General features: G+C 37.6%; 1 protein-coding gene across 1 annotated transcript; it reads right to left on the bottom strand.

Annotated features, from left to right (window-relative positions):
- Positions 1–3,726: 3,726 nt before the first annotated feature.
- On the bottom strand, positions 3,727–21,845 carry ccdc178 (coiled-coil domain containing 178; the record flags this gene model as incomplete). The annotated part of the gene is made up of 19 exons (XM_083928001.1): positions 21,741–21,845; positions 19,035–19,171; positions 18,857–18,915; positions 18,685–18,764; positions 18,048–18,251; positions 17,719–17,939; positions 16,585–16,727; positions 15,574–15,727; positions 15,287–15,382; positions 14,911–15,047; positions 14,609–14,792; positions 14,447–14,509; positions 13,943–14,071; positions 13,746–13,859; positions 13,011–13,156; positions 12,539–12,698; positions 9,516–9,665; positions 6,140–6,274; positions 3,727–3,846 (listed from the first exon to the last, which is right to left on the bottom strand). Exons 1-19 carry the CDS (start codon positions 21,796–21,798, stop codon positions 3,727–3,729), a joined length of 2,490 nt encoding a protein of 829 aa, XP_083784127.1. The 5' UTR covers positions 21,799–21,845.
- Between the last annotated feature and the right edge of the window lie 1,723 nt (positions 21,846–23,568).

The raw sequence follows: 23,568 nt of genomic DNA, 5'->3' as shown, positions 1-23,568 counted from the left end.
TTTAATCTCTCTTCAAAATAATGAAATTTAAAATGCAATAATAAACAAGGTTTCTCTGATTAAGCATTATATTCTAGACAGTATATTTCACTGTGAATTACTGCTGTCAGAGTAAAACGAGTAAATTAATTTGGCAGTGGGAAACAGGCCAATTATTCCATACTGATTTGAAAATTCTCAGACATTAAGCTTTGGTAATTTCCAAGAAATACTTCTGTGTTGCAACTGTTTGAGTCGTATGTTTTAGAAATTCTGTGTGTCTAATATGGTCAGCACTCCCAATTATTCACTCCACTGACAAGTGAAACAAATGGGACCAACCAGTGCATTCTGTATTATCTACACCCCTTGGATTCCCTGACAATAATTAATACAATGGCAAGCTGCTGTTACCAGCCCCCGACAACATGAGCTCAACAACATAAGCTCTCCCTTTCCAAGAGCTCCTGAGAGGAATTCCATCCAGCATTGAGGTCATGTACGTCCTGGTCACTAGCAGCAGGGTCATATCATACTCCTGTCTGAGAGCCTAGATCAGATAAAGGTCCTACTGTAACATTACCGGGTTATTACTCACATCATTACACCGTTAAGGTAAGGTGCATGAAATATGTCAAGAATAATATGAATGTAGCCCTGACCACAGAGCTATACGCTACCTGTAACCACAAAGACTGTCCCATATTTATCACGGAAGTTCATTAATAAGTGACATGATCTTACCGAAGCCGCAGTGCTGACCACCTTGTTGCTATGGTCAAACACCATTACAGAGCGTTACTTAATTTGCTCATAATACATACAGTATTACATTATTATTAGATTATTATATTAGATACATAACATAATAAATATTGGGTAATCTAGGTGTATATTTTTTAACAAAATGAAATAAACTGACCAATGTGTCCTTCTAAAGAGTTGTTATCATAATAACCCCCCCTTTTTTAGCCTCTGAGGATATCAACAGTTTTTTTTTTAATTATAGAGGAGCACATTCTCCTAACATCCATTAAAGGAATGCCATGCTAATTTTAAATCCTCGCAGCAGGCATTGGCATCAACAGAAGAAAAGTGGATGAGTTTCTCTTTAACAGCTGTAATTTGTGTTTTCCAATCACCATGCTGATTTCTGCTCATTATACTCCGGTTTCACACCGGTAAGTGAGCAAAGTTTGGATTGATTGACTCTAATTAACTAAAAAATGTTCCAAGCCATGGATTTATTATCATGCTAGCTAGCCACAAATGTCAGAGACTTTCACAAATTATTCTCCTGTTAAGATAAATATCTTTGAAATCAAATGAGTGTGGCAACACAAGGAACATGTATTGTTATACTGATGAATTTGTTTGGCATGTTTTCTGCAGAGTTTCACATTAAGGACTCACCTGGGCAAACACTGTTCCAGTGTATTGTTAAGCTGTACGTTATGACAGATGCTGTAGTCACTTTAACTTTAAAGGAACACGCTCCCTAATAACTTACTGTACTGTATAAATACTTAAGGGAATGAACCTTAGTTGTCAAAATAAAAGATTCTCTATAGGATAAAATATATGAAGAGCTACTAAATGAAGCAGTGGAGCTTCCTGGTCTACTTTATGTTAACAGAAGACTTATTCCCCCTTGTGTGCTCCAAAACTTGGCAGCATCTCCCTCATTGATATTTTAGACACAGTAGCACCTCTCTCCACTCACATTCTTTCCTTGGCTCCATCAGCGCCATGGCTCAACCCTCCACTTGCTCATGAACAAAGACAGGACGGTTTGAGTAGACACCTCCATTTTTTCCTGATTTTAAAAAGATCTCAAAACAGAATTTGGGGTAGCTTGAGAAGACAGATCGCTGCTCTGATTCACTCGGCTTCGCATCAACGATCAGAAGTGATCACTGGAGTGAATCCAAATGAAACGGGCCCATCGTCTGCATGGTGGCGCCAGGCTGAAATTGAGAATCATGCTGCCTGAAAATCTGATTTTCACCGACATGTCTCTTGCAAAATCTGCCTTTACACAAAACTACAAAAATATCTTCTTAACCAGCTTTGATGTATCACAGAACACACCAGCACAGTGAGGCATGTGCTGTATAGTCCATCCTTACCATAGTGAAACAAGCATCTAACAGAAGAAAAGCTTTGAGGCACGCCTGCAGATAAATGTGATGACATCTAGTAGTGGCTCACTTTCATTTATTTAGTAGATTGATTAGATGCGAAGAGAGTAGATAAATGTGTTGGGGAGGCACTTTCATTTGAGATATTGCCATATAGTCATTAAGGAATATGATATACATATTTCTCTTTAAGACACTTTTGGAGATCTAGTGGCACCATGTGAGTAGTCAATATGAGATTCAATATTGTTGCTATTAAGCAAGCTGTTCAGTATGTTTATTATATAGCATGTTTAAGTTAAAGCTACAGAATAAAACTTTATTAAAACTTATTTTGCATATAAAAGAGAATAAATGTATAAAAGTTTTTTTTTGTTTTTTTATTCCAAAATGATTTTATTTGTTCCTGTTGACTGAATAAAAATAATCCATAATTTGAAATTCTATGGCCATGTTACACTAGACTGGACCGCGTTACAGTCAATGATGTCTTTTTATGGTTGTTGTGTTCACACTGCCCCCTTCTGTCCCCACGAGTAGGAGATGCATCCAGCCTATCAACAAAAACAACAGCATCTCTATCAACCAGACTCAGACAGACGAGGGCAACACATATTTCTGAGGAGCAGTCTATAAGCATCAAGCTTGGGAAAATCAACAGCATGTAGAATTGTATGACTGTTATTATTTGTTTACTTATACTTTTTATGTAAATTAAAAATATGTAATGAGTTGAATAAGGTATAGAAAAATGTATTGTTTATCCTGAAACATTTTTACCAACCTTTAAAGTTTATATAGAACAAGCATTAGGGTCCCATTAGTATGACATTGTTGAAACAAAAATCTATTTTCTACAAGTGCTAAATGTGATTGAGTTAAGATTCCAAATTGAAAACAGTGTTTCCCCGGGGTTCTTTAGAAAGCCAGTGGATAGTGCGCACACAACATCCTTTTGTGCACACTATTTACCCCTGGATTGCTTCAGGCTAATGTCTCAATAATTTTCACTCCTTTCTCAGGTCCTTCCCACAAAGGACTTAACTAATGATCCATGGACAAAATGAAGCATTTAAATTTATTCATTAATCATTCATCTCCAGCTCATTGAAAATGCTAAACTTCCACAAAATTAAGATTGAATATTGAAAAGTGATTGAGGGAGACAGCTCTCAGAGAGTGAGGAGAGTGAAGGAGTGTGGGGGAGAGGTAACAAAAACAGGGTCTTTCAATAGACAGTGGTCCTCACATGGACATGGTCAAGGTGGCCAAGGTGTACTAAGTGCTAGTTAAGGTCACAGGGTTTCACTAGTTGTAATTAGATCTTGGAATCTGGAGAAGCGTAGAATTTCTGTCAACACTGCCTGTAATTATTCTCTTTTCCAATTAATGGTGACATAGATTAATTATCTGATGAGGCAAAGCCAATTGCAATCATTCACCCAGCTAAAATTAGATCAGTCCTGACAGCAGCATGAAAGTCACCTGTTTCATTGTTATGGATTCGCTGCAAGTAAAGAGGGAGGAATAGTGAAGCGTGCTGGGGTAAGTAAGTTGTCTGGTACAGGTGAATGTCCAATTACACTGCTGTTTGAACTGAAGGCATCTACTCATTCGATCCCGGACTGGCTTGTTTGTGTACCCCGGCATCATCAGTGGTAGCAGAGTCATCTGTCAAGGATTGCAGGAATGCAGAGATGAGCTGAATTTCTGCTGACAACCCCTCCTGTTTGAATAACATAATAAATGAAAACAAGCTAATTAAGAAAATGTGCTGTTTTTGAAGAAAGGTAACAATACAAAATCCTTGCTTTATCTGCATCCCACACACAGCTGATGGTGAGTCTACATTTGTGAAAGTAAAGTTACCATCGTGTTCTTATTTTTGTGAGGAAGGAGAACAAGAGGCTCCTGGTGAACCATGTCCAGGTTCAGTGCTCTTCTGTTTTAAAAACCTCAGCATCCAGTTTTTCTATTAAACTGCCTGGCACTGTCAACCAGCTTGGGAATCTGAACCGGAGTAGCCATGCAGAAATTCTCTGACTAACAATTATATCAGAAACAGGATCTTGGATTACAGTCCCCTGGGACTGGGGCAGTGGGCGTCTGCTCCAATCATTACTGGCCATTCAACAAGGCTCTGCACTGCTCTCCGCTGTTAGCCATTGTCAATTATGCCATCCCTAGTGTAAACTTGTAGAACACAAAGCTGAACTGCCAGTTCTGGCAGGAGTGTAACAGGATGACAGCCCGCCACCCCCCACACTCCCACCACCACTCTCACCCCCACCCACTCCAACTCGCCCACCCTAAGGTTCCCTGGCCTTCCTCCCCTCAAGCTACTTTTGAACAAACTGCCATTTGGCTTCTGATTCAAGCATGCCTTAGCCGTGAAAGCACTAACCTGACCTCTCTTACGTTCTGCTGGTGGGGTTAAGTGGACATGATGGATTAGTATAGGCCTGGTTTAACTCCAGTCACAAATGGTATCAGTTCCATTGATTTCTTCATCCTTTTCTTGCAAAGTGGCAATGATATTGATAATATATGTATGATGTATTTATGAATTGGTGTTTAATTAATGACCTACTGATATTCCATGTGCATTTTCCCTATCTGCATACTGTCAGTTCATTTTTTGTGGATCATAAGATCACATTTAAGGGCGTAATATTTAAGCAATCATGCAAATTGCGTGTTTATGCCTCCTTTTTTTGCATTTTCTCATAAAGGTTGTAGACACTGAGCTGGACTGTTCAGGAGAAGCCTGTTTAAAGTGAGTGTTGCCTGCTCTGATGGACCCTGTGCTGAGCTGTGACGGGTGACGGTGTGGTGCGCTTGAATACACCAGCTCTTTTGTCCTTCACACTCTGCAGCTCTCTGATAGCTCCTCCCCCTGTGCCCCACTCCTCCCTGCCTTGAGCTGTGATCTGCTGGGGCCTTTTGAGGCTGGGCCACTGAGACATAGCTTCTCCCTGTAATGTCTGGACTAGACCCATCAAAAAACACTGTCAGCAGTCAGAGGAGGGGGAACAGAGAAGGAAAACCACTTAATAGTATTTTTTACTAGGTTTCCCCTGGAACACCTCAAATCGAATCTGAGCATATATTGCCTCCAGCATATCTAATAAAGTTGAATTTTGGTGAACAACAAAAACAACCTATTGCAACTGACAGACATAACTATTTAGGGGTTTGGGACACCCTACTGTTAAGGCAAAGGAGAAGTAAGAAGGGAAGAAGTAGTTCATGGTATGGTTGCATGCCACCTGACTCTGCGGTAATGCTGGACAGGACATTTCATAAAGATTCATCACTGTCCCTCTGTCCGCTTTGACCTCATCCCACATCACAGCACAGATTAGACACCGATTATCCTCTAATTGAAGATCCTTACTTCTCAACCTTGCAGAATATGCCGCTACTCTTCTGGAAGACGGACAGAAGGTTATTATGTTCACAAAGAAAAAGCAGCAAAGCAGATATCTTCCGTGCGGTGTAATGAACTCACTCTGAATTAACCGTGAAGCCAAAAAACACCCCAGCTAAAACAGCAAACAGGCTGAAATGTTAATGCGATGTGACCAAACACAAAGTGTTGTGTTTATAGAGTTATCTAGAGAGGCAGAGCTCGCCTCAGACACAGGGTCACTGCATAGGCACTCTAGCAGACACATAATCCATCACATCAGTCCGTGATCTGATGAGAGAATGTATAGACTGTAATGTAACAGCGGCGTCTTTAACTCCACCATAGCAGTGAGGCACAAAGCCTTGGTGGATGTTTGCCTGGCTGCCCTTGCTTGGCAAAGAAGAGACAAGGCAACTGACTAGCCGGATGAGGCTCAAACAATACCATGCATAACATGGAGTCACTGTAGTATGCATAAGAATATGCTTCCATCCGGTAGAATACCTAGACTAGGATAAACGTTGAATAAAGGGAGTTACCATTTATATGAATGGTGACAATTTGTGCAGTTTTCCAGCCTGTTTTATACCTATTTGTACAAATATACCTGGGCTGTTTTTATTTTCTGGTCGGTCTCTTGAGAAAGAGCCTGGCACCGGTCCAGTTCAGCCTGGCTGTATAGGCTGCGTTGTTTGAAGTATTTCACCAAAGCTTTGTGCATCCTCTTCTGCAACAAAGAGAGCTAGGGGGAGAGAAGGCAGAGAAAAGGAATTGGTAAGGCAGGAGAGGAAATTAATGGCAGTGTTCAAGAAGAATGATGGAGGGGAATAGAGAAAGCAGTCAATAGCCCATTCTGCAGTACACGGGCCTGACAGGAATTTCACAGTCTCTTGGTTTCTCTGCCCACTCGTGTGCACTCATCAGAATCCAGTCACATCTGGCTGCCAGGATGGGGGGTTAATTTTCTCTAAATGCTTCAGCAGTTTTGTTCTAGCCGAGGCAAACTCTGTGACTGCAAAGCTGATGAGTAAAATATTTCTACTTCACCCAGTTTAACTTTATACCAATCCCCTCAAGACATATTTTACACATACACACAGAGTCATGAACCCCCCACTGAAACCAGAAATTATTCCTAGTCTCTTGGAAAGACATGCTGCTTGCTTTATTATTTGAACACAGTTTCAAGCAAAGAGGTTTAAATTCTGATAGATGCCATTGCTTTTCTTCCCCCTCCATCTCTCTACTCTTCCTACAAAGCTTATCATTGCTTGGCAATGTGTTCCCCAGTGCATTGAAAACTAAAGCGAATTAGCTCAGTCATCAGCTCCTGAAGGAAAGACAATAACAAGAATGCTCTTTATGGTGTACCCTGTTAAAACCCAAGAGCTGAAAGCCTCCACATAAACAAAGCAATGCTTACACGTAAAGTAGAATCAAGATGCTTTTCATGAGAGGCACAAACTAGCAAGTGCTATCAATGCTAATTAATCATTCCTTTTTTCATTTATAAATAAGACTTTTGCTTATTTGATTTATGTATTAATACATTTTGAATTTTGTTGAAAAAATGTCCTAATGTTTCATTACATTCTCTTTTTACTATCTCTAATTAGATTAGATAAATCTGCTGACGTGTGTCTTGATTGGACAATTAATAAATAGGGCATACTTCTTCCACTACAACCATACAGAGCCTTCACATACCACAAAATATGTAATGTGTATGGTTGAATGCGACTGTTTAGTTGAGTTGAGTTAATTAAGTATATTAAAGCTGAAATCGTCAAAACAAAAATGTTTAAGTAATACATGTTCTTATACAGTATCCATTATGATGGAGTATGACAATACCCTTAACATTTACATTCACGTTAATAAGTCTAAGAAAGAAATGTTGAAGATGTCACTCACCTGTTGTGAGTGACAATGGTAATAAATAAAGATATAAATAATACACTACCATCAGTGGTCGACAAAGTGTTGAGATCCAAACGTAGTAATGCTGTATTACTGTTTTTACTGAAGGGAAGAAGATAAGGTAAAAGTACTTATTCTGAAGGAAACTGTCCCTGTGTTAAAGTGTTAAACTGATATTCATTATATTATTAGATTATTAATACTGATTAAACGAAGTAAGTAGCATTTTACTTTACTTCGGATGAGCTATTATATATTTTTACTTTTTTAGAAACTGTTGAGTAGTTAAATTTAAATGAAGTACAACTGTACATGGTTGTTACTACCTCACCTACCATAAAGTAACAAGCCTAACACCAGATGCAGCAACTACTTAGCCGCATTTTAACGTAACAACAACTGGAAGGTTAATAATTTCAGCTTTAAAGATACGGCTATAACCTGCATTTTAAAATGTGACGATCAACTATGGGTTTTGTTGAGATGACTTGGAAAAATCCCTATCAAAACGACTTGAACCCACTCCCAAACATCTATTAAGGATGTTTCAGGTTTCATGTTTTAGATGCTTTTTGTATAATTTGGGGGGGAAGTTGCCAGGAAATGTATTTAAAATAGTAGAAATCTTCATGCCAATTTACATTTAAAGGGAGTTATGTGTTGTTTAGTAGTTGTTTTGAAAGCACAGAATGGGTTGTTTTAAATGTGTCACTTTAAGTCAGGAATGCCTGCTGTCAGGATTATATTTCAGGGATACTTAAGAGAGGGTTTTCACTGTGTCCCTCACTTGAATATAATGAAAGAGATTAATGGATTTTCAAACACGAAAATGACTGGTGTGAGGCATCTCGCACACATGCATTAATGTTCTGATCTCTCAAATGATCCTGACAATGTTAAAAGCATTTACCTTGTTGCCTTCAGTTACAAACAAATTAATTAATGGTAATCACATTGTGTAATATACAGCATGTACTAACTGGGACATAAAAATCAAACATTATAAGGATAATTATACATTTTAAACAGGAAAGAAGGGCACGTGAATGTTCCTGTATGAATCAGATTAAATGTGATCTACATTTCAGAAACATTGTGTCGATTATAAGCTTGTTATAAAAACTAAATGCAGGCATAAAACACTAGCCGAGAGGCTGCTGTTATAGAAGTGTGGAGTTGAAACAAACAAAAATGGTGAAGGCTGAATCCGGAGTAAAAGAAAATCAGGCTTTGATCATGAGCGTGGAAAATCCTGTCCACAGGATTTTATTTTTGCATGCATTTTTCACTTGATAACATTCATGCAGTTAGATGAGGAATTGCTCAAGTAAAGGTATTAGTCATTCTTGGAACAAATAATATGAATTTTTTATTGCAGGAGCAGTGTGGCTTCTTCCTGCTGTTATGCTTGTCATGTGTAATTTTATTACAGTTAAACAGTGTCAAAAACGATAAAGGTTAAACAACAGTAAAATGCCGCTGAGTTGTCTCCCTCAACTAGTCAACACCTCTGGTACTATTTTAGCACTGAAGGCACATTCATTGTCTGATCCTAACCTGTATTTGCTGCTGATCCCTTACCAATGGTGTGTGTGTGTGTGTGTGTGTGTGTGTGTGTGTGTGTGTGTGTGCATGTGTGAGCTGTGGTGAGCACAGACAAATTTGTAACACCCTGATAATAAAACGTTTCACCTCTGACCACCTTACAAAAACTATAATCAAGAAAATGTAGGTATAGTATTTACATGTACCATCAACCTCTCTCTTTACTCCCCTTGGTGGCAAAACTACATAGCTATCATTACATTATGTCACATCCATCATCCTCCTACACTCAAGTTATCTCATCATTATTAGATTGCTGCAGTAACCTCCTCACTGGTTGCCAAACTAAAACCTTCTTAAAATAACTGCCCGTATAAAGAAGAGCTATGTGATGCAAAGTATAATAGCATGGAATATAACATGGGACATAAAAAAAACGAGGAAAAATCTGAAGTCATAAAACATAATTAAAAAGAAAGAGTGATAGTGACCACAACAAAAGGTTCAAAAAGCCGTACCTGTGTGTAATAATACACTGATTTATGTGTATGGTTTTTCTCACTCAATGCAGACACCTCCTCTTCTTTGGCCTCCATGAGGATCTTCTTAAGACCTACGTACTTGCTTGCCAGTTGTCTGTTCTCCTTCAGTGAAACTTTTAGTGCTTCCTGCGCACACATGGAAACAAAAGGTTCACGTAAAATGGTAAAAGGTAAATAATGTGTTTACAGTAGCTATTAAATAACCACCAAGACACAAGCAAGGGCAAGACCAATATTGTAACTATTGTAATTGTGACATAAATACACTACATCGTCACTGATGATGCACTGATACAACTTTTTGTCTTTCAATCCTGATTCTGATCAATTCAGAGTGTCTGTGAATACCAGGTACAGATCCAATATCAGTTTTCTCTTTTTCCAAATTCAAACCTTGTATATTTTACTGCACAAAATTCACTGAAATAATGTATGTACAGTTACATGAGATCAGGGATCACCTGCAGTGCAAAACAATAATGTGGATCAGTCATGCTATGACCAATATCCATTTTGATTAATTAGGTCAGTATCAGTCCTGATACCGATCTGGTGCATCTGATTGTTGTATCCCTAACTATAACCATCCATCCATCCATCTTCAACCGCTTGTCCCTATCGGGGTCGCGGGCGGGGCTGGAGCCAATCCCAGCTGACATCGGGCATGAGGCGGGGTACACCCTGGACAGGACGCCAGTCTATCGCAGGGCACATAGAGACAAACAGAGACAGACAACTACTCACACTCACACACACACACACCTACGGGCAATTTATAGTCATCAAATAACTTAACACATCCATGTTTTTGGACTGTGGGAGGAGAACCCGCGGAGAACCCACACAGACACGGGGAGAACATGCAAACTCCACACAGAAGGGCCCCAGCCCGGATTGGAACCAGCACCCTCTTGCTGTGAGAAACCAAAAGTCTTGTGGTTGGCATCAAGGACCTCTTAAACTTGAATGGGAATTTTACAAAACAATCAAAATGGATTTGTTTTAGTATGATGATCATTTTACTAATAGCTTGTAGTAGACCACAGCTACACGAGCAGAAATACTGCTGAGGCAGCACTATGTTCAGTACAGATGTAAAATACATAAGACATGATCGCATAGATCAATGTTTTCATGACATGTCCAGATACGAAGGGGACTGGAGAGGCAATATACCGTGTTACTGTACTGTGTCCATACTGTATAGTAACACCACACTGACCATTTAGAAGATATTTACAATACTTAAAATTCTTATAAGATATAATACAATACATGCTTTCTGTATTTGTGTTGTTAATTAAGGCAATACAAATAGCAGGGATACAACAATGGAGTCTTTCTGGGAACTCAAGCAAATAAATCACAGTGACTATGTGTCTCTCTGCATGTCCTATTTTCATTTGAACAATGTTCCCCCAAGTACTGGATGTATGGCTGGTGAATATCTCAACTCTACCTGCAGACATAATGAAGTGTGTCTCTGCAGTAAAACAGAACAGCACTAAAGTGATGAGTTTAACCCAGCAGAAAGAGGGGCTGTAAACATGACAAATGCCTGCTATTGATTTCAGGTTTAATTACTCCATGCAGCACTGACAAAGCCCATCTGATGCTGTTGTGAAGTGTAAATGGAACAAATTACACTTCATTGCCCATAAGAAACTGATAGCGTCGGCAGTTTGCATTGTTTACTTTGTGCTCGCCAAATGACAAGCCCTGATCAAATCAAAAAAATAGGTGCATGAAAGATGGAATAGACGGACCACGGATTATACAGGACTAATGAGTCAACCTATTTCAGCTTGATAACCCTTTGTATTTGTATCTTTGAAAATAACTGTAGGTTGCATTTAATACAGCCACATATGAATTTCCATCAGGCCATTAGCTTTACTGACCTGTATTAGTTTCTACAGAAAAGAGGAGCTGTGACCTACAGGAGCTTATAAGAGTATAGTATGGGGTCAGCAGTTTTAGCAGAAATCTCTTCTATTAGAAATATCTGAAAGAATCTAACCATTCTGCTTCATGCACTGTGATTTCTGAATGCACACTCTGCTTATTATGTTATGCTAATGCAGACATTATGTGTGCTTTATATTGGTCTCAATGATTAAAGTGGCCAATTTCCAGAAAACTTCAGACTCTCTCTGATCTTTTTATTTGGTGAGGAGTATTGTTGTTATATCATCTTATTTCGTCAAGTGAAAAGACTAAACCCTTTTTTGCATGGCTAACTTTTATCTGGCTAATGGGAGTTGTGTCTATGAGGAAGACTTCTAATTCTTAAATTGTCTCACGCCAACAACTTCTTTAAAGTTGCTGCACTTGGATGCATGGCGGCTTAAGCTCCATTGCCTTTTCTTGTTTTGAACTAATGCATTCTTGATCACCGTTTAATGAAACTATATACCACATGGCGATTTCACATTAGATAAGCCATGTGAAACCCCCATCAGCAAAGAGGCTCTGACTGGGGCTGATAATCCTGCAGATGAAAACCTTACAATAAATAGGGGTTTCTCTTACAAAGAGGTGTTCAGATACATGCTATTTTGTGCAGAGTGTGCCCATGTTTTTACAAGAGCCTATTTCTGACATGCATATAAAACACTCCAGATTGTATGCTTATTTGACATTGTGAACTACTGTATATGCTTACATTGCTATTGAAAATATTGACCTACAGGTAACACAATAGGTGCAGCATCTCACCAGGACATGCATCATCAAGTTCGTCCAGACAAAAGACTATAACAACAGTGAGTTGTCATTTGTGGGAAAAGCACTTAAACAAGATTGACCATGGCTTGTAATTTTAATTGCACGCAGCTCTTTTCTCTGCATCTTAAGGGAAGTATTGTGACAGGCAATGTGCTGACACTAATCCACAAACAAATAAACAATGAGATGGTTTTTTTCTTCTCTGATTTCACAGTATTTGACACAAAAAGTCATGTATTTACAGAAAGTAATACTGAACAACATTGTGTTACCTTGGTGTCTTCCGTTTCCTTTTTTCTTGCTGCAACATGAGCAGTGTGTGTCTGCATGGATCGCTGTGTTCGTTGTTGGCAGTTATTAATATCAGACTGCAAGGTGCTCATTACGAGAGCAGCTGATTTGTTTTTGAATTCCACCACATCAAAAACACTTCTGCAAGGAGAAACCAAACACATAAAAAGATTATTATTTTCTTAAAATGAGTTATGAATATCATAAATGTATGATAACTGCATCAGTGGGGGAGCTGGTGGAAATGTATACTCAAAGCAAAGCATGTATTTAAGAAATACTCTGAGAAACTATAAATATTATCACATATATAATAAAAGAAACATTTTTTTGAGAAAAGGTTAATTATTAATAATTTCTTTCTTGAAGAATGATTGAATATTCTCCAAAAATAATTTCTCATTCTTTTTATAAACCATTATACTGAGTCTGTCCCGTGTATGAATAACTTACTGAAGTTCTGCTATGACTTCTGGCAAGCTTTCAACAATGTTTTCCATTTTTTCTGAAGCATCCCGGTGTTCTTCACTCTTCTTAGTGAGGTCACTGATCCTGCCCAGGATGTTGTCATATTTTTTTACAGTTGCAGTGTGTAAATCCTGTAAATAAGTAGTTGCATTAATGTTTTTTTTTTTCTTCTTCCAAGTACTAAGAGCGGGCGATGATTGTGATTCTGTGATAAATGGCTGATGGGCTTTACAGAGTAAACTTGACCTAGCAACTACTCTATGACTCATAAAGAATTGGTTTATGTATAACTTAAATTAATGAATTAATTTAATTAATGTTATGCTCATTTTGAGTTTCTCCTAGAACATGCTTTAATACTCAAAAAACACATTCTCTCATACTGTCGGAAATTTTCTGTTTTAGCAGCTGTCTCTAAAAATCCCCCTCCCTGCTCTGATTGGTTAAGGTTTCCAGGTGTTCTGGGTCGCTGCACTGTCATTGCAGCCGGGAGGGGCTGTAACGGCACTGTAGTGGCACTTTCTTCCTATATATAGCTGTGACATAGCACAGGCAGCCTGACAGCTTGTTTAAAGGCACAGTTTCGGGCTGTGTGCATTTCTCTGTGGACTGAGCCTTTTGACATGTTCCCAATATTTATATATGTAGCACCTCAACCTGCATCAAAAAAAGAAATTGAAATCTTTCTTTTTTTACATTATGGGTCCTTTTGTTTCTTACCTGTGCAGCTTTCAGGTGGTCACTTTTGAGTTTTATCTCCTTCTCAAGGGTGACTGATGTTTTTCTGTGTTCATACTGGATCTTTTCCAAATTTTCTGTCAGTTTCTTGATTTTCTATAAAAACAAAAGATTAGTCAAAGATGCAGTTGACTTAATACTTCAAACTAAGATTAAACATCACTAAGCCTTATCATTACCTCCATTTTTGTCTCCAGTTCTTTTGTTGCTGTAGATGCTTCTTCAAAATCTTTCTGAAGTTTTTGGTTAGCTAGCTCTGAGCTCCTTCGCTGTCGATACAGTTCTTCATTTTTATTTGCACACTGACCCTGATGCAAAAGAAAATACAAGGCAGAATGTAATTTTCCTAAAGTCTTAAAACATATACAGGGAGTAAAAACTATGACAGAAAATCTAACGGATGTAGGAATGTATAAAACTATGCAATTGAATACAGCCTGGGCATTTAAAACTATCTTTATGAAACGTATAATGTTCAAATTTTATTGAGACTGTGCTTTGTGAAGCTTCAACTCTTCATACCTTTCATCATAGCTATATGCTTATTCAAAATCTTCCACATAAACTGAAAAAGTCTGCGAAAATAGAGAGATATATTTTGAAGATTCCAATTTAAATTGACTTTGATAGCATCACAATTTTGTGATCACATTTTTCTTCTCTGAAGCGCCACATGCATTTACCTTAAGTAGTTCCAGGGCAGTCATCTGTCCTGTCAGATTTTTCCTCAGGTTTTCAATCTCTTTCTGTAGAGCGCACAGAGAAAGAGAGCCCTGAATAAAACTCCCCTTACAAACTGTGACCCATGCAATATACATAGAACATGTACATATGTTGTCACTGACCCTGGCCCTCTGTTCTTCCATGAAGGTGAGCTTCTCCTGCTCTTCCAGTTTAGTCTGGGTGACACTGTGCTGGGCTACAACTTGGGTCACTTCATCCTTGGCCCTTTCCCACTGCTCGTCATTGTCAATGATTTTCTGGAGCATCTGCTTCCTTTCCTCATGCATCTGCTTCACTGCCTTCTCACTAGCAATAATCACACCGAATAGTACAGTAATAGTAAACACATACATGTGGAATGCTAAAGTTGAAAGTAATAGCAAATAGGTTATGTTCCTCCACGGTTTTGGCTTTGATCTTGTACCTTTCTGAAATTTTTATCTTGTAGTCTTCCACATTCTGTTCATGTTCCATGTTTTCTTTACGAAGAGCCGTAAACGCATTATACTTTGAATTGAGCTGCTCTTCTATGCAGGAAACCTCTGCTTCCCCATGAAGTCTCTGTGGATAACATAACATACAGTGTGCTGCTGAGTGGATGCACTTAAGCAAAACACCTTACAGTGCCATGAATTCACACGCTATTAGCATGCATAGCGCCAGTGAGAGTCCAATCACAGTCTGGTACTTATGCCATGCTCTAACCAATGAACTACCAAGACACACATAAGTAGACAGAGAAGCACCAAATGTCCAATGTTTTGTGATATGATTTAAAACACTATTGTGACAATACTTACAGTTTTCTCAATGTCCTCTTGCAGTGCATTTAGTTTCTCTTTTAGTTTCTTATTCTTCCACATTTCATCCTCAATTTGAAGATTCAATTGCAAAATCTGTTATTAAAAGGGGGGGGGGAAACATGATTATTTTGACTGATTGCTTGGTTGATTGATTGATTGATTGATTGATAGCGGTCTAATTATGGGACAAAATAAAATAAAGAATATTCAATTTGTTTGTAAACTATTGAAAACTGAATTTTAAAATTGAAAAGAAATATATATATATGGACAATGGCAGTTACCCAGTCTTTTTCAGCTGTCTCAAGCTCCATCATTTCAGGGATACGTTGTGTTGTGGCTGCACACTTTTCTTCCGTAAGTGCAACCGTCTCTTCACCATTCTTTATTTCAGCACATAGATCTCCCTCAACCTTCTTCAATTTGTTCAAATCTTCCCTAGAGGGACAAACAGTTTGTGGATTAAAAGCTGTTTTTGTAATCCAGGGCTCACTTCAGGCTTGGAATTGCTGTCAAGATGTTGCACAGTTGAGCGATGGTATCGCAGCACAAGCGACTCATGGTACTTGATATATTGTAAGAGAATAATCTACAACACAGTATCTTAACTACGTAACTAAATAGGAAAATATACCCTTAATTAAGGTATTCTATTTTCTACATAGCTGGAATCAAACTTATATGAAACATGACCTATTGACCTGATCCCGATTTTTTTCAGCATCAAAATTAAAATCCTGCTGAGTCCATTATTATTGTCAGGACATCTGTATTCAAATATTTAAAAGGGTTGTTGAATGAATGGTTAGGTCCTTTACAATCAGACTACTTGTAATGCCACATCAAGCAGAAGTATTATTGCTATGGTTATGTGCAGTTTAATGTATATTCCACACTGATTTAAAGAATGGTTGACTGTTAACTGTTGACCATATCTTGGTTTGAGGTGTATGAGATTATAACGAACACCTGATAGTGTTTCCGGTGGTGTAATCCGAAATACTAAAATGGTTTAACGAGGATTTACATATGTTTACCAACTACATGCTTGAGTACTTTGATAATGTAATGTAAAACATCAAATAAATCATAGAATAAATACATTTGGAAATAAAAAACTCCACAATTCACACCAGATAAAAAACACATAACACAACTGTCCCACCACTTTATACTTTGTATACTCTCTGTATGCAATTTTTGACATTAATGATTCCAACTTTCTCATGAAATATGTCTCCGGTCTCAGTTGCACTATTTTGATGGTGAATCTGTTTGTTGGGACAGATACTCACAATCTGTTGGCCAGCTGATTCTTCATTGCCAACAGTTCATAATCCAGTGATATCTTTTCATTGTTGGTGTCCAGCTCCATCTTTTTAAACTCCTTCTGAACCAGCATGAGATCACTCTGTGTTTTTGAGTATACTTCATCAGCCTAAAGAAAGATGCATCATGGGCTTATTATTTTCCTCAAGATATATTTGTGAACAATTTCTCACACATTATCCCGTTACAAAATCATACCTTGTTGCAACATGATATTCTGAATCCTAGACCTACAAGTCAACAGGTTTTTTTTAGCTTTTGTAAATCTTAGAAAATCCCAAAAGCTCAAACCGAGCTATTAATCCTGTGCTTATCCTGGTTTAAAAGATCAAGAGTTTAATATCATAGGCCAAAGTTACCATCTTCAGGACACTCACAGGCAATGACTTGTTAAGATATAATTAAAAAACAAACATGTCATTTGTTCTAATTGTGTTGGTCTGGTGTTTCATTTAGCAACCATAAAGCTGCAATGGTTTTGAGTCAAAGTTGCCCCCTTTGTATCTACCCCATCAATCTTCTCTCTATTGGTACACTTTCATGGCATATTTGCATGTAGGCATTAAACTGCAAGTACAGTGGAGGCTGAATTGGGTCATTAGATGTTGCTGCATACTGACTTGAACTAAAGAAATGAACAACAAGAAAAGCTAAATGAAAAGTCGGGGAATTATCAAAGTTATTAGGATTCATCCTCTGGAGACCCTGAATGTCTGGACCAAATTTCATGGCAATCCAGTCAATTGTTAAAATGAAATGATTTTATTCAACCAAAGTGTTGGATGGACACTGGACCAACAGACCAACAAACATTGAAATCCCTAGTGCCAATACCACTTTTTGGATTAAATATAGAGTTAGAAAAGAGCGAGTGGGTGAGTGAGATAGAGCTATTGTGTGAGGGAGAAACAATTCTTAAAATTTACCTGATTTGTTGCTTATTTCATTGTGGTTACTTTCTAATATATAAAATGCAACAGAATGTGGTCAAGCATTTATCTACCACCGATTACATTCATATCAACATTGCTGGAAAACATGGGTGTCCAGCTTTTCTGCTTTTCTTTTTTAAAACCAGAATAAGTCAAATTGGAGGTTACCTCAGCTTGAGCAGTGTTGATCTGATGTATGATGCCTCTCTGGAGGTCCAGGTTTTCTTTCACATTGGGAATTTGTTTTTTGGCAAAGATGATGTCCTTGTGTAAGTTCTGGTTCCACACCTCAGTGTGTGAAAGTTTCTCCTCGGCTTGGTCAAGTTTATCTCTTTCCAGTTTTAGCTGCCACTTCAGTTCAGTGATGTCTCTAATGCAAGCCTCGTGCTCTAGGAAAAAAAACAGTCAACAATTAGTTTGTTTATCCATTGTAATGAAGAACAACAGTATCACAATATTTTTATGAGGAGACAATGATACATCTGTCAATAACTGACCTTTCTGGACTACAAAAGGGTGCTCTTGTAGTCCCCACAGTGAAATACTGTCAACTTTGTTCTCCAAAAATATTTTTCTTTTCTTCTCTTTGTTGAGAGATTCCTCTGCATACTGCCGATCGGCCTCCAGCCGCTCAATCAGATACACAACCTCTCCAAGGACATCATTTATTTTCTTCAATAATGGAGATAAAGGACAATTTTCTAGAAGATGAGAAACTCCGCAAAATTAGCACATTGTATTGCACTGTGTCATCACTTAATACTCAATAAACAACAGCTAAGTGTAAGCAATGCAAAGTTTTGTTAACATAATCTGACCGCCTACAAGTGCAAATAAACATACTTGATCCATGATATTCTATTAGCAGAATTGGATACTGTACGGAATAATTAATTATCGTGTAGACAAAAAATGTGAACCAGTAACTGGGGCTGGTAAGAGTTATTGTCACACTGACTAAACACTACAGCAAGGAATGCAACATCTACACCGAGGGATTCTGCAGGGAAGTCCACACTACACACCTATGCGTCCTTTACTTGCTTGTACATTAAAGACAGTGTTTGCTTTTCTACTGCATAACAATATCTCAGAAATTACTTTATTCTACCTAAAAAGAAAAAAGGGGTTCACCTCGTGCACTAATTGCAATGCCTTCGACGAACAACTCCGTAGACGTCACTGATTCAGTATCTGAGTCTCTGGACTGAAATCTGATAAAAAGGAATTAAACTCATGTCATATTTTTACACCCTATTGAATATAAAAAAGAGAAATAAGAAATGAAAACAAGAGAAGACCTCACCTTAGATTTTTATTGTATTGGTGCTTGTCCTGGTCGATCCTCGGCTGAAATTTTCCAGACTAGTACAAGACAAAAATAAAAACAAATCTAAATATGAAATAGATTATTTTATTTTTTTTACTCCTATCTGAAATGTCTTACAATCTTTCACGTCTGAGTACATCTGACATCTGTTTACCTGTTGACACCAATTTTCCACTATCATCTTCAGCTCTTGGATATGGTAAATAGCATTGTTGACACATGGCGAGGGACTGTTGAGCAAAGCACAAGTGCGACGTCTACCAGAGCAGACGACTTGAAGATCTGCTTGATCTTGAGTAAAACAAAAGATATCGATGTGTAAATGCAACTTAGTTTATGACAAACAAACAACTGCTTTCAGAGAAGCAATGGAAAGACAACCCTAACTACAGATGTCCTTTACATAATGGTGGAAGCCCTTGAATTATTTTATAAATGTCATACTGATGAACTATCCCTCAATCAGAAAACAACAGACTTTTGTTGGAACAAACACTCACCGTGCATCAGTAACTTCATTTTGAAAAAGTAATTATGAAAATGTATTTGGCTGTGAAACATGCACTGTGATTCTTTACTTTCTCTTGGATTCTGGTTGCATAAACTCTGCAATATATTGGAAGCATCAGTGAGAGAGCAGAGACAACTCATTTGAACATCTCAAGACAAACCCAAGGGCACAATTCTTAGTGGTGAAAGGACGCCATCTGGCTGAAAAAAAGGGAAAAAAGCAGTGCAAATGGCAATACTCATGAACATCTGAAAAATACTGACTTCTTTTGTCTATACTTAAGTACAAATACATGTCATACTCATTTGCAGGTAAGAGTAAGCTTTGGTCAAATTCAAAATAGTGAAGATTACTGAAGACCAAGTTAATGTTAAATGTTCAAATAGACATCATCTGAATGCTACCGCAAAAAAATGTTTTAATTCAGTCTGTGAATGATTAATTCAAAAAGCCTTAGTATAAAAGTTAGTCTATCACAGTGACAAATTAATTTATGCACATATGAAACTAAAATGCTGGTGTCCTAACATGGTACTGAGCTAAAGTTATGCAAAATGTAATTAGTTATTTACAGTATTAAGTAGATAAAAAAATGGAAAACAGTTGCAAATATATCTGTCCGGAAAATCATGTTTTTAAATGAGTGAAATTCACACACACTATGACTTCCTTTTAAACAACTGAGAAAACTGTACAAAGACAAACATTAGCTTATGAATTCTCACTCTGTCGTATATTGTACAATTCAGCGAAACATAGCAGGTAAGATTGTCATGTGGAGGTGTGACATGCACCATCAGATGATCATACACCTGTCTTGCCAGCAGTGCCATCATGGTGACACCTGGTGTTGCCTGGCATCATTTTAAAGGATAGCATCACATGTTTGGGGTAGTTAGGCCCCTGTATACCAGTTAGAAAGATAAATGACCACCTACGAGAGACTCAACAAAAACTGCCAAGGAACCTGTAGACAAACTAGTAGTTGAATCAGTTCAAAATAAGTCACAATCTGTTTGTGAGACTATTGAACTTTCCCACAGTGAGATAACGGTTATCCTGCCATGATGATAACATTAATTAGAATAATGGCTCGTGAGTGAGCTGACTCCCAAGAAGAGTTGAGGAAAAACTGTGGGGAGACCCGAAATGAAGGCCATCTGTTGCTGAGCAGTTTAGATGAATAATACACAGTGAAAGAACCAAGTAGGGTAGGAAGATGGTGAGGCAATATGTCACCAGTGGGCTGAATATGCTCTAAATCATAATGGCAGGTATATTATAGCCACAGTCTACGGGCAGGACTTTGTGAGTGTAGGTGGGCAGCTGTCTTAATGTATTTCGATACAAGTGTGATCTACAGATGAACTTCTAATTCGTAGACAGCTTTAAATACCACATTCAATTTTGTATGTTAACCTTAAAAAGATTGGCTCCAGCCCCCAACAAGCGGTTAAAGATGAATGAATGTATTGATTCAGCTTGATTTATTCTGTGTTTTATTTCTGCTTTTAATTCATTTCACTGTTTTTTTGAATGTTTCTATATTTGTAAAGCACTTTGTTGCTGTGTTTTGAACAGTGCTATATAAATAAAGTGTATTATTCTTATTATTAATATTATTACTGTGACCTATGACCACACTGTAGTTGTAGTAGTAGTAGTAGTAGTTTAGTATATGTTGCATTTCCTTTAGATTTTACACTTTCAAAAAAGTAAGTCAAAATGAACTTAAATTAACGAAATGGATCAGTGAAGCGGATCTATTTCACAAATTCATTATTAAACAATTCTAAATTGCAGTGGTGAAAGAAGTACTCTTTTATTTAAGTAAAAATAATAATACCGGTAAAAGTCCTACATTCAAAATGTTACTCAAGTAAAAGTTCAAAAGTAGTGGCATCAAAAGTGCAAAAAGTAAAAGTACTCATTATGCAGAATGGCCAATCTCAGAATATTATATTATTATATTACAATTATTGATAGATTCATGTAAATATCACTTTAATGTTGCAGCTGATAAAGGTGGGGCTAATTTTATATGTATTATTTACTGCTGTGTAGCTAATTTATAACAATATATGTTATTGAACATGTAATATTTTGTATAAATAAAAAGTAAACTAGAGGTAAGGTAACTTAGTAACTACAGTTACCAAACAAATGCAGTGGAGTTAAAAGTCCAATATTTCCTCTGAAATGTAGTGGAATAGAAGTATAAAGTAGCATAAAATGTAAATACTCACATAAAGAACAAGTACCTCGCACAGAATTTGAGTAAATGTACTTAGTTACCTTCCACCACTGCTAACTCGACTTCTTTAACGTAAACACACTTCTTCTTCTCACCGTGCTGACTTGGTCGTCCTTCCCTTGATGGGAATCTGAGCGGTTCAACGTCTGGCATTGCTGAAACTTGTCCGTCAGGATTAATTTAGGAGAATACCACCAGTGTCATCATCCCCATCCTGCGCAAACGTAAAGGCGTTGACGTCCAACACTAACCTGAACATTTTTGGGGGGGATTGCAACCGTTAATTAGCTGTTTTATTTACACATTTGCTGATATAGTGCCGTTTGTTAATCTTTCAGACAAAGTTAGCTAACGTTAATGTTAGGTAAAGTTGCAACTGATACCTTCACTCGCCTCGCTCTCTTAGCTAACGTTAAGTTGACGGTCAATTAACTTAGCTAATGATAAATTAATGAGCAGGGGGGGTTGTTGTCATGGCAGAAAGTGAAAGCGAAAAAAATGGCAGGCAGGCTATCAACTTACCTGTATTAATATACCTCCTTCGGCTGCCGGCTGTCTTTGAGCTATCTTTGTTGTTCTTATTCTGCGTGGTGAAAACGCTGCAGCTGAAACTGTCACAAAAAAACAACAAAAAAAGTTTATTTAAATAAAGTTTTCTCTAAATGAAACAACTGAAGTTGGTGTCAATCTTCTGTGGAGGTTGCTTAGCAACAAGGGGCTGCACTTTGAGTTGCGTTCAAGAGCAGCAATGAAGGTTGGTGTTTTTGTTTAGCAGCACTAATGGACGTTTGGTGTTAAATACTCGTTTCTTGGTTTCATGTGAAGTTAATCGCATAATTAGAGTAGAATAGTGTCCTAGAGGAGGGAGTAAATTAAAGTAAGAACATTTTTGCATTATTCATTTTAGGTAATAACAGTAATGCCTTATACCATGTGTTTAGATCGCCATAATTATAATGACAACACGTTAAAGTGTTATAAGGTATGATATGTTTATCTTGGTTATCATATGCTAAAATCTTAAATTAAAATCCAAATAGCACGTTGTACTTTGATTGACTTGGACAATCTTGACATACACACTAGGATGCAACTGCACTACCAGTACAAATTAATTATTTCAGTTGAACTTTTCTTTTTTAGGAAAGTGTTGCACAAGTTTGGGATATATGTATTCTGGGGATCAAATTAAGAAAACATCTGATGAAAACTTGATTTATTCTGAAATACTGTTATTTTTTATAGTTCAGTATTTGACAGAATGTCAACTGTGGCCGTAGATCTTTTCAAATATGTAAACATAAACATACTAAATGTGTCCTAGTTTATTTGCTGTTGCAATAAATGTGTATGACATCAGCTGACAGGAAGTTAACAAGGAACTATAGCCACAGCTGATATCCTGTTGCCTAGCAATGGAATTTCATTGAAAAGGCCTGTACCACTGCTGTACTAGCATGTTTTTATTATTTGCGGCTGCTACCTCTGATGACTAATGATGAGTTTATTTACTTAATATATTTAATACAAGTGTTCAACCACAGGAGAAAGTGACAAGAAATGAGCATTTAAGTAAGATGCATTGAAAATGTAATTTCTTTGTATGAATATTGTTTTCATTCACGATTCAATTACTGAAAGAACACTTTTTATATCGATGACGTCATCTCACCCAAAGGTACGCTTAAACGGCTTAAACCAGTGAATGAACCCATCGTTGCGCGTTCATTTGTATGGAGATTTATTTGTAAACTTGTTAACGCTCTCTATCCCCCCTTTTTATCTAAAACTTTAACGTTTTGCAGCCAAAGCACACTTCAGGCGCAAGTGAAGAGATTCCGCATTACGTCATCGCGAAGGCCACACACTGGAGGCAAACGCTGCCTCTATTCTCCTCAGCCAGTAGGCTTCGCTACCCGAAAA

This window comes from Echiichthys vipera (assembly GCF_963691815.1).
Source record: "Echiichthys vipera genome assembly, chromosome: 15".
Lineage (NCBI taxonomy): Eukaryota > Metazoa > Chordata > Actinopteri > Perciformes > Trachinidae > Echiichthys > Echiichthys vipera.
The sequence above is the reverse complement of the archived record's forward strand: the minus strand, read 5'-3'. Positions and strand labels throughout refer to the sequence as shown.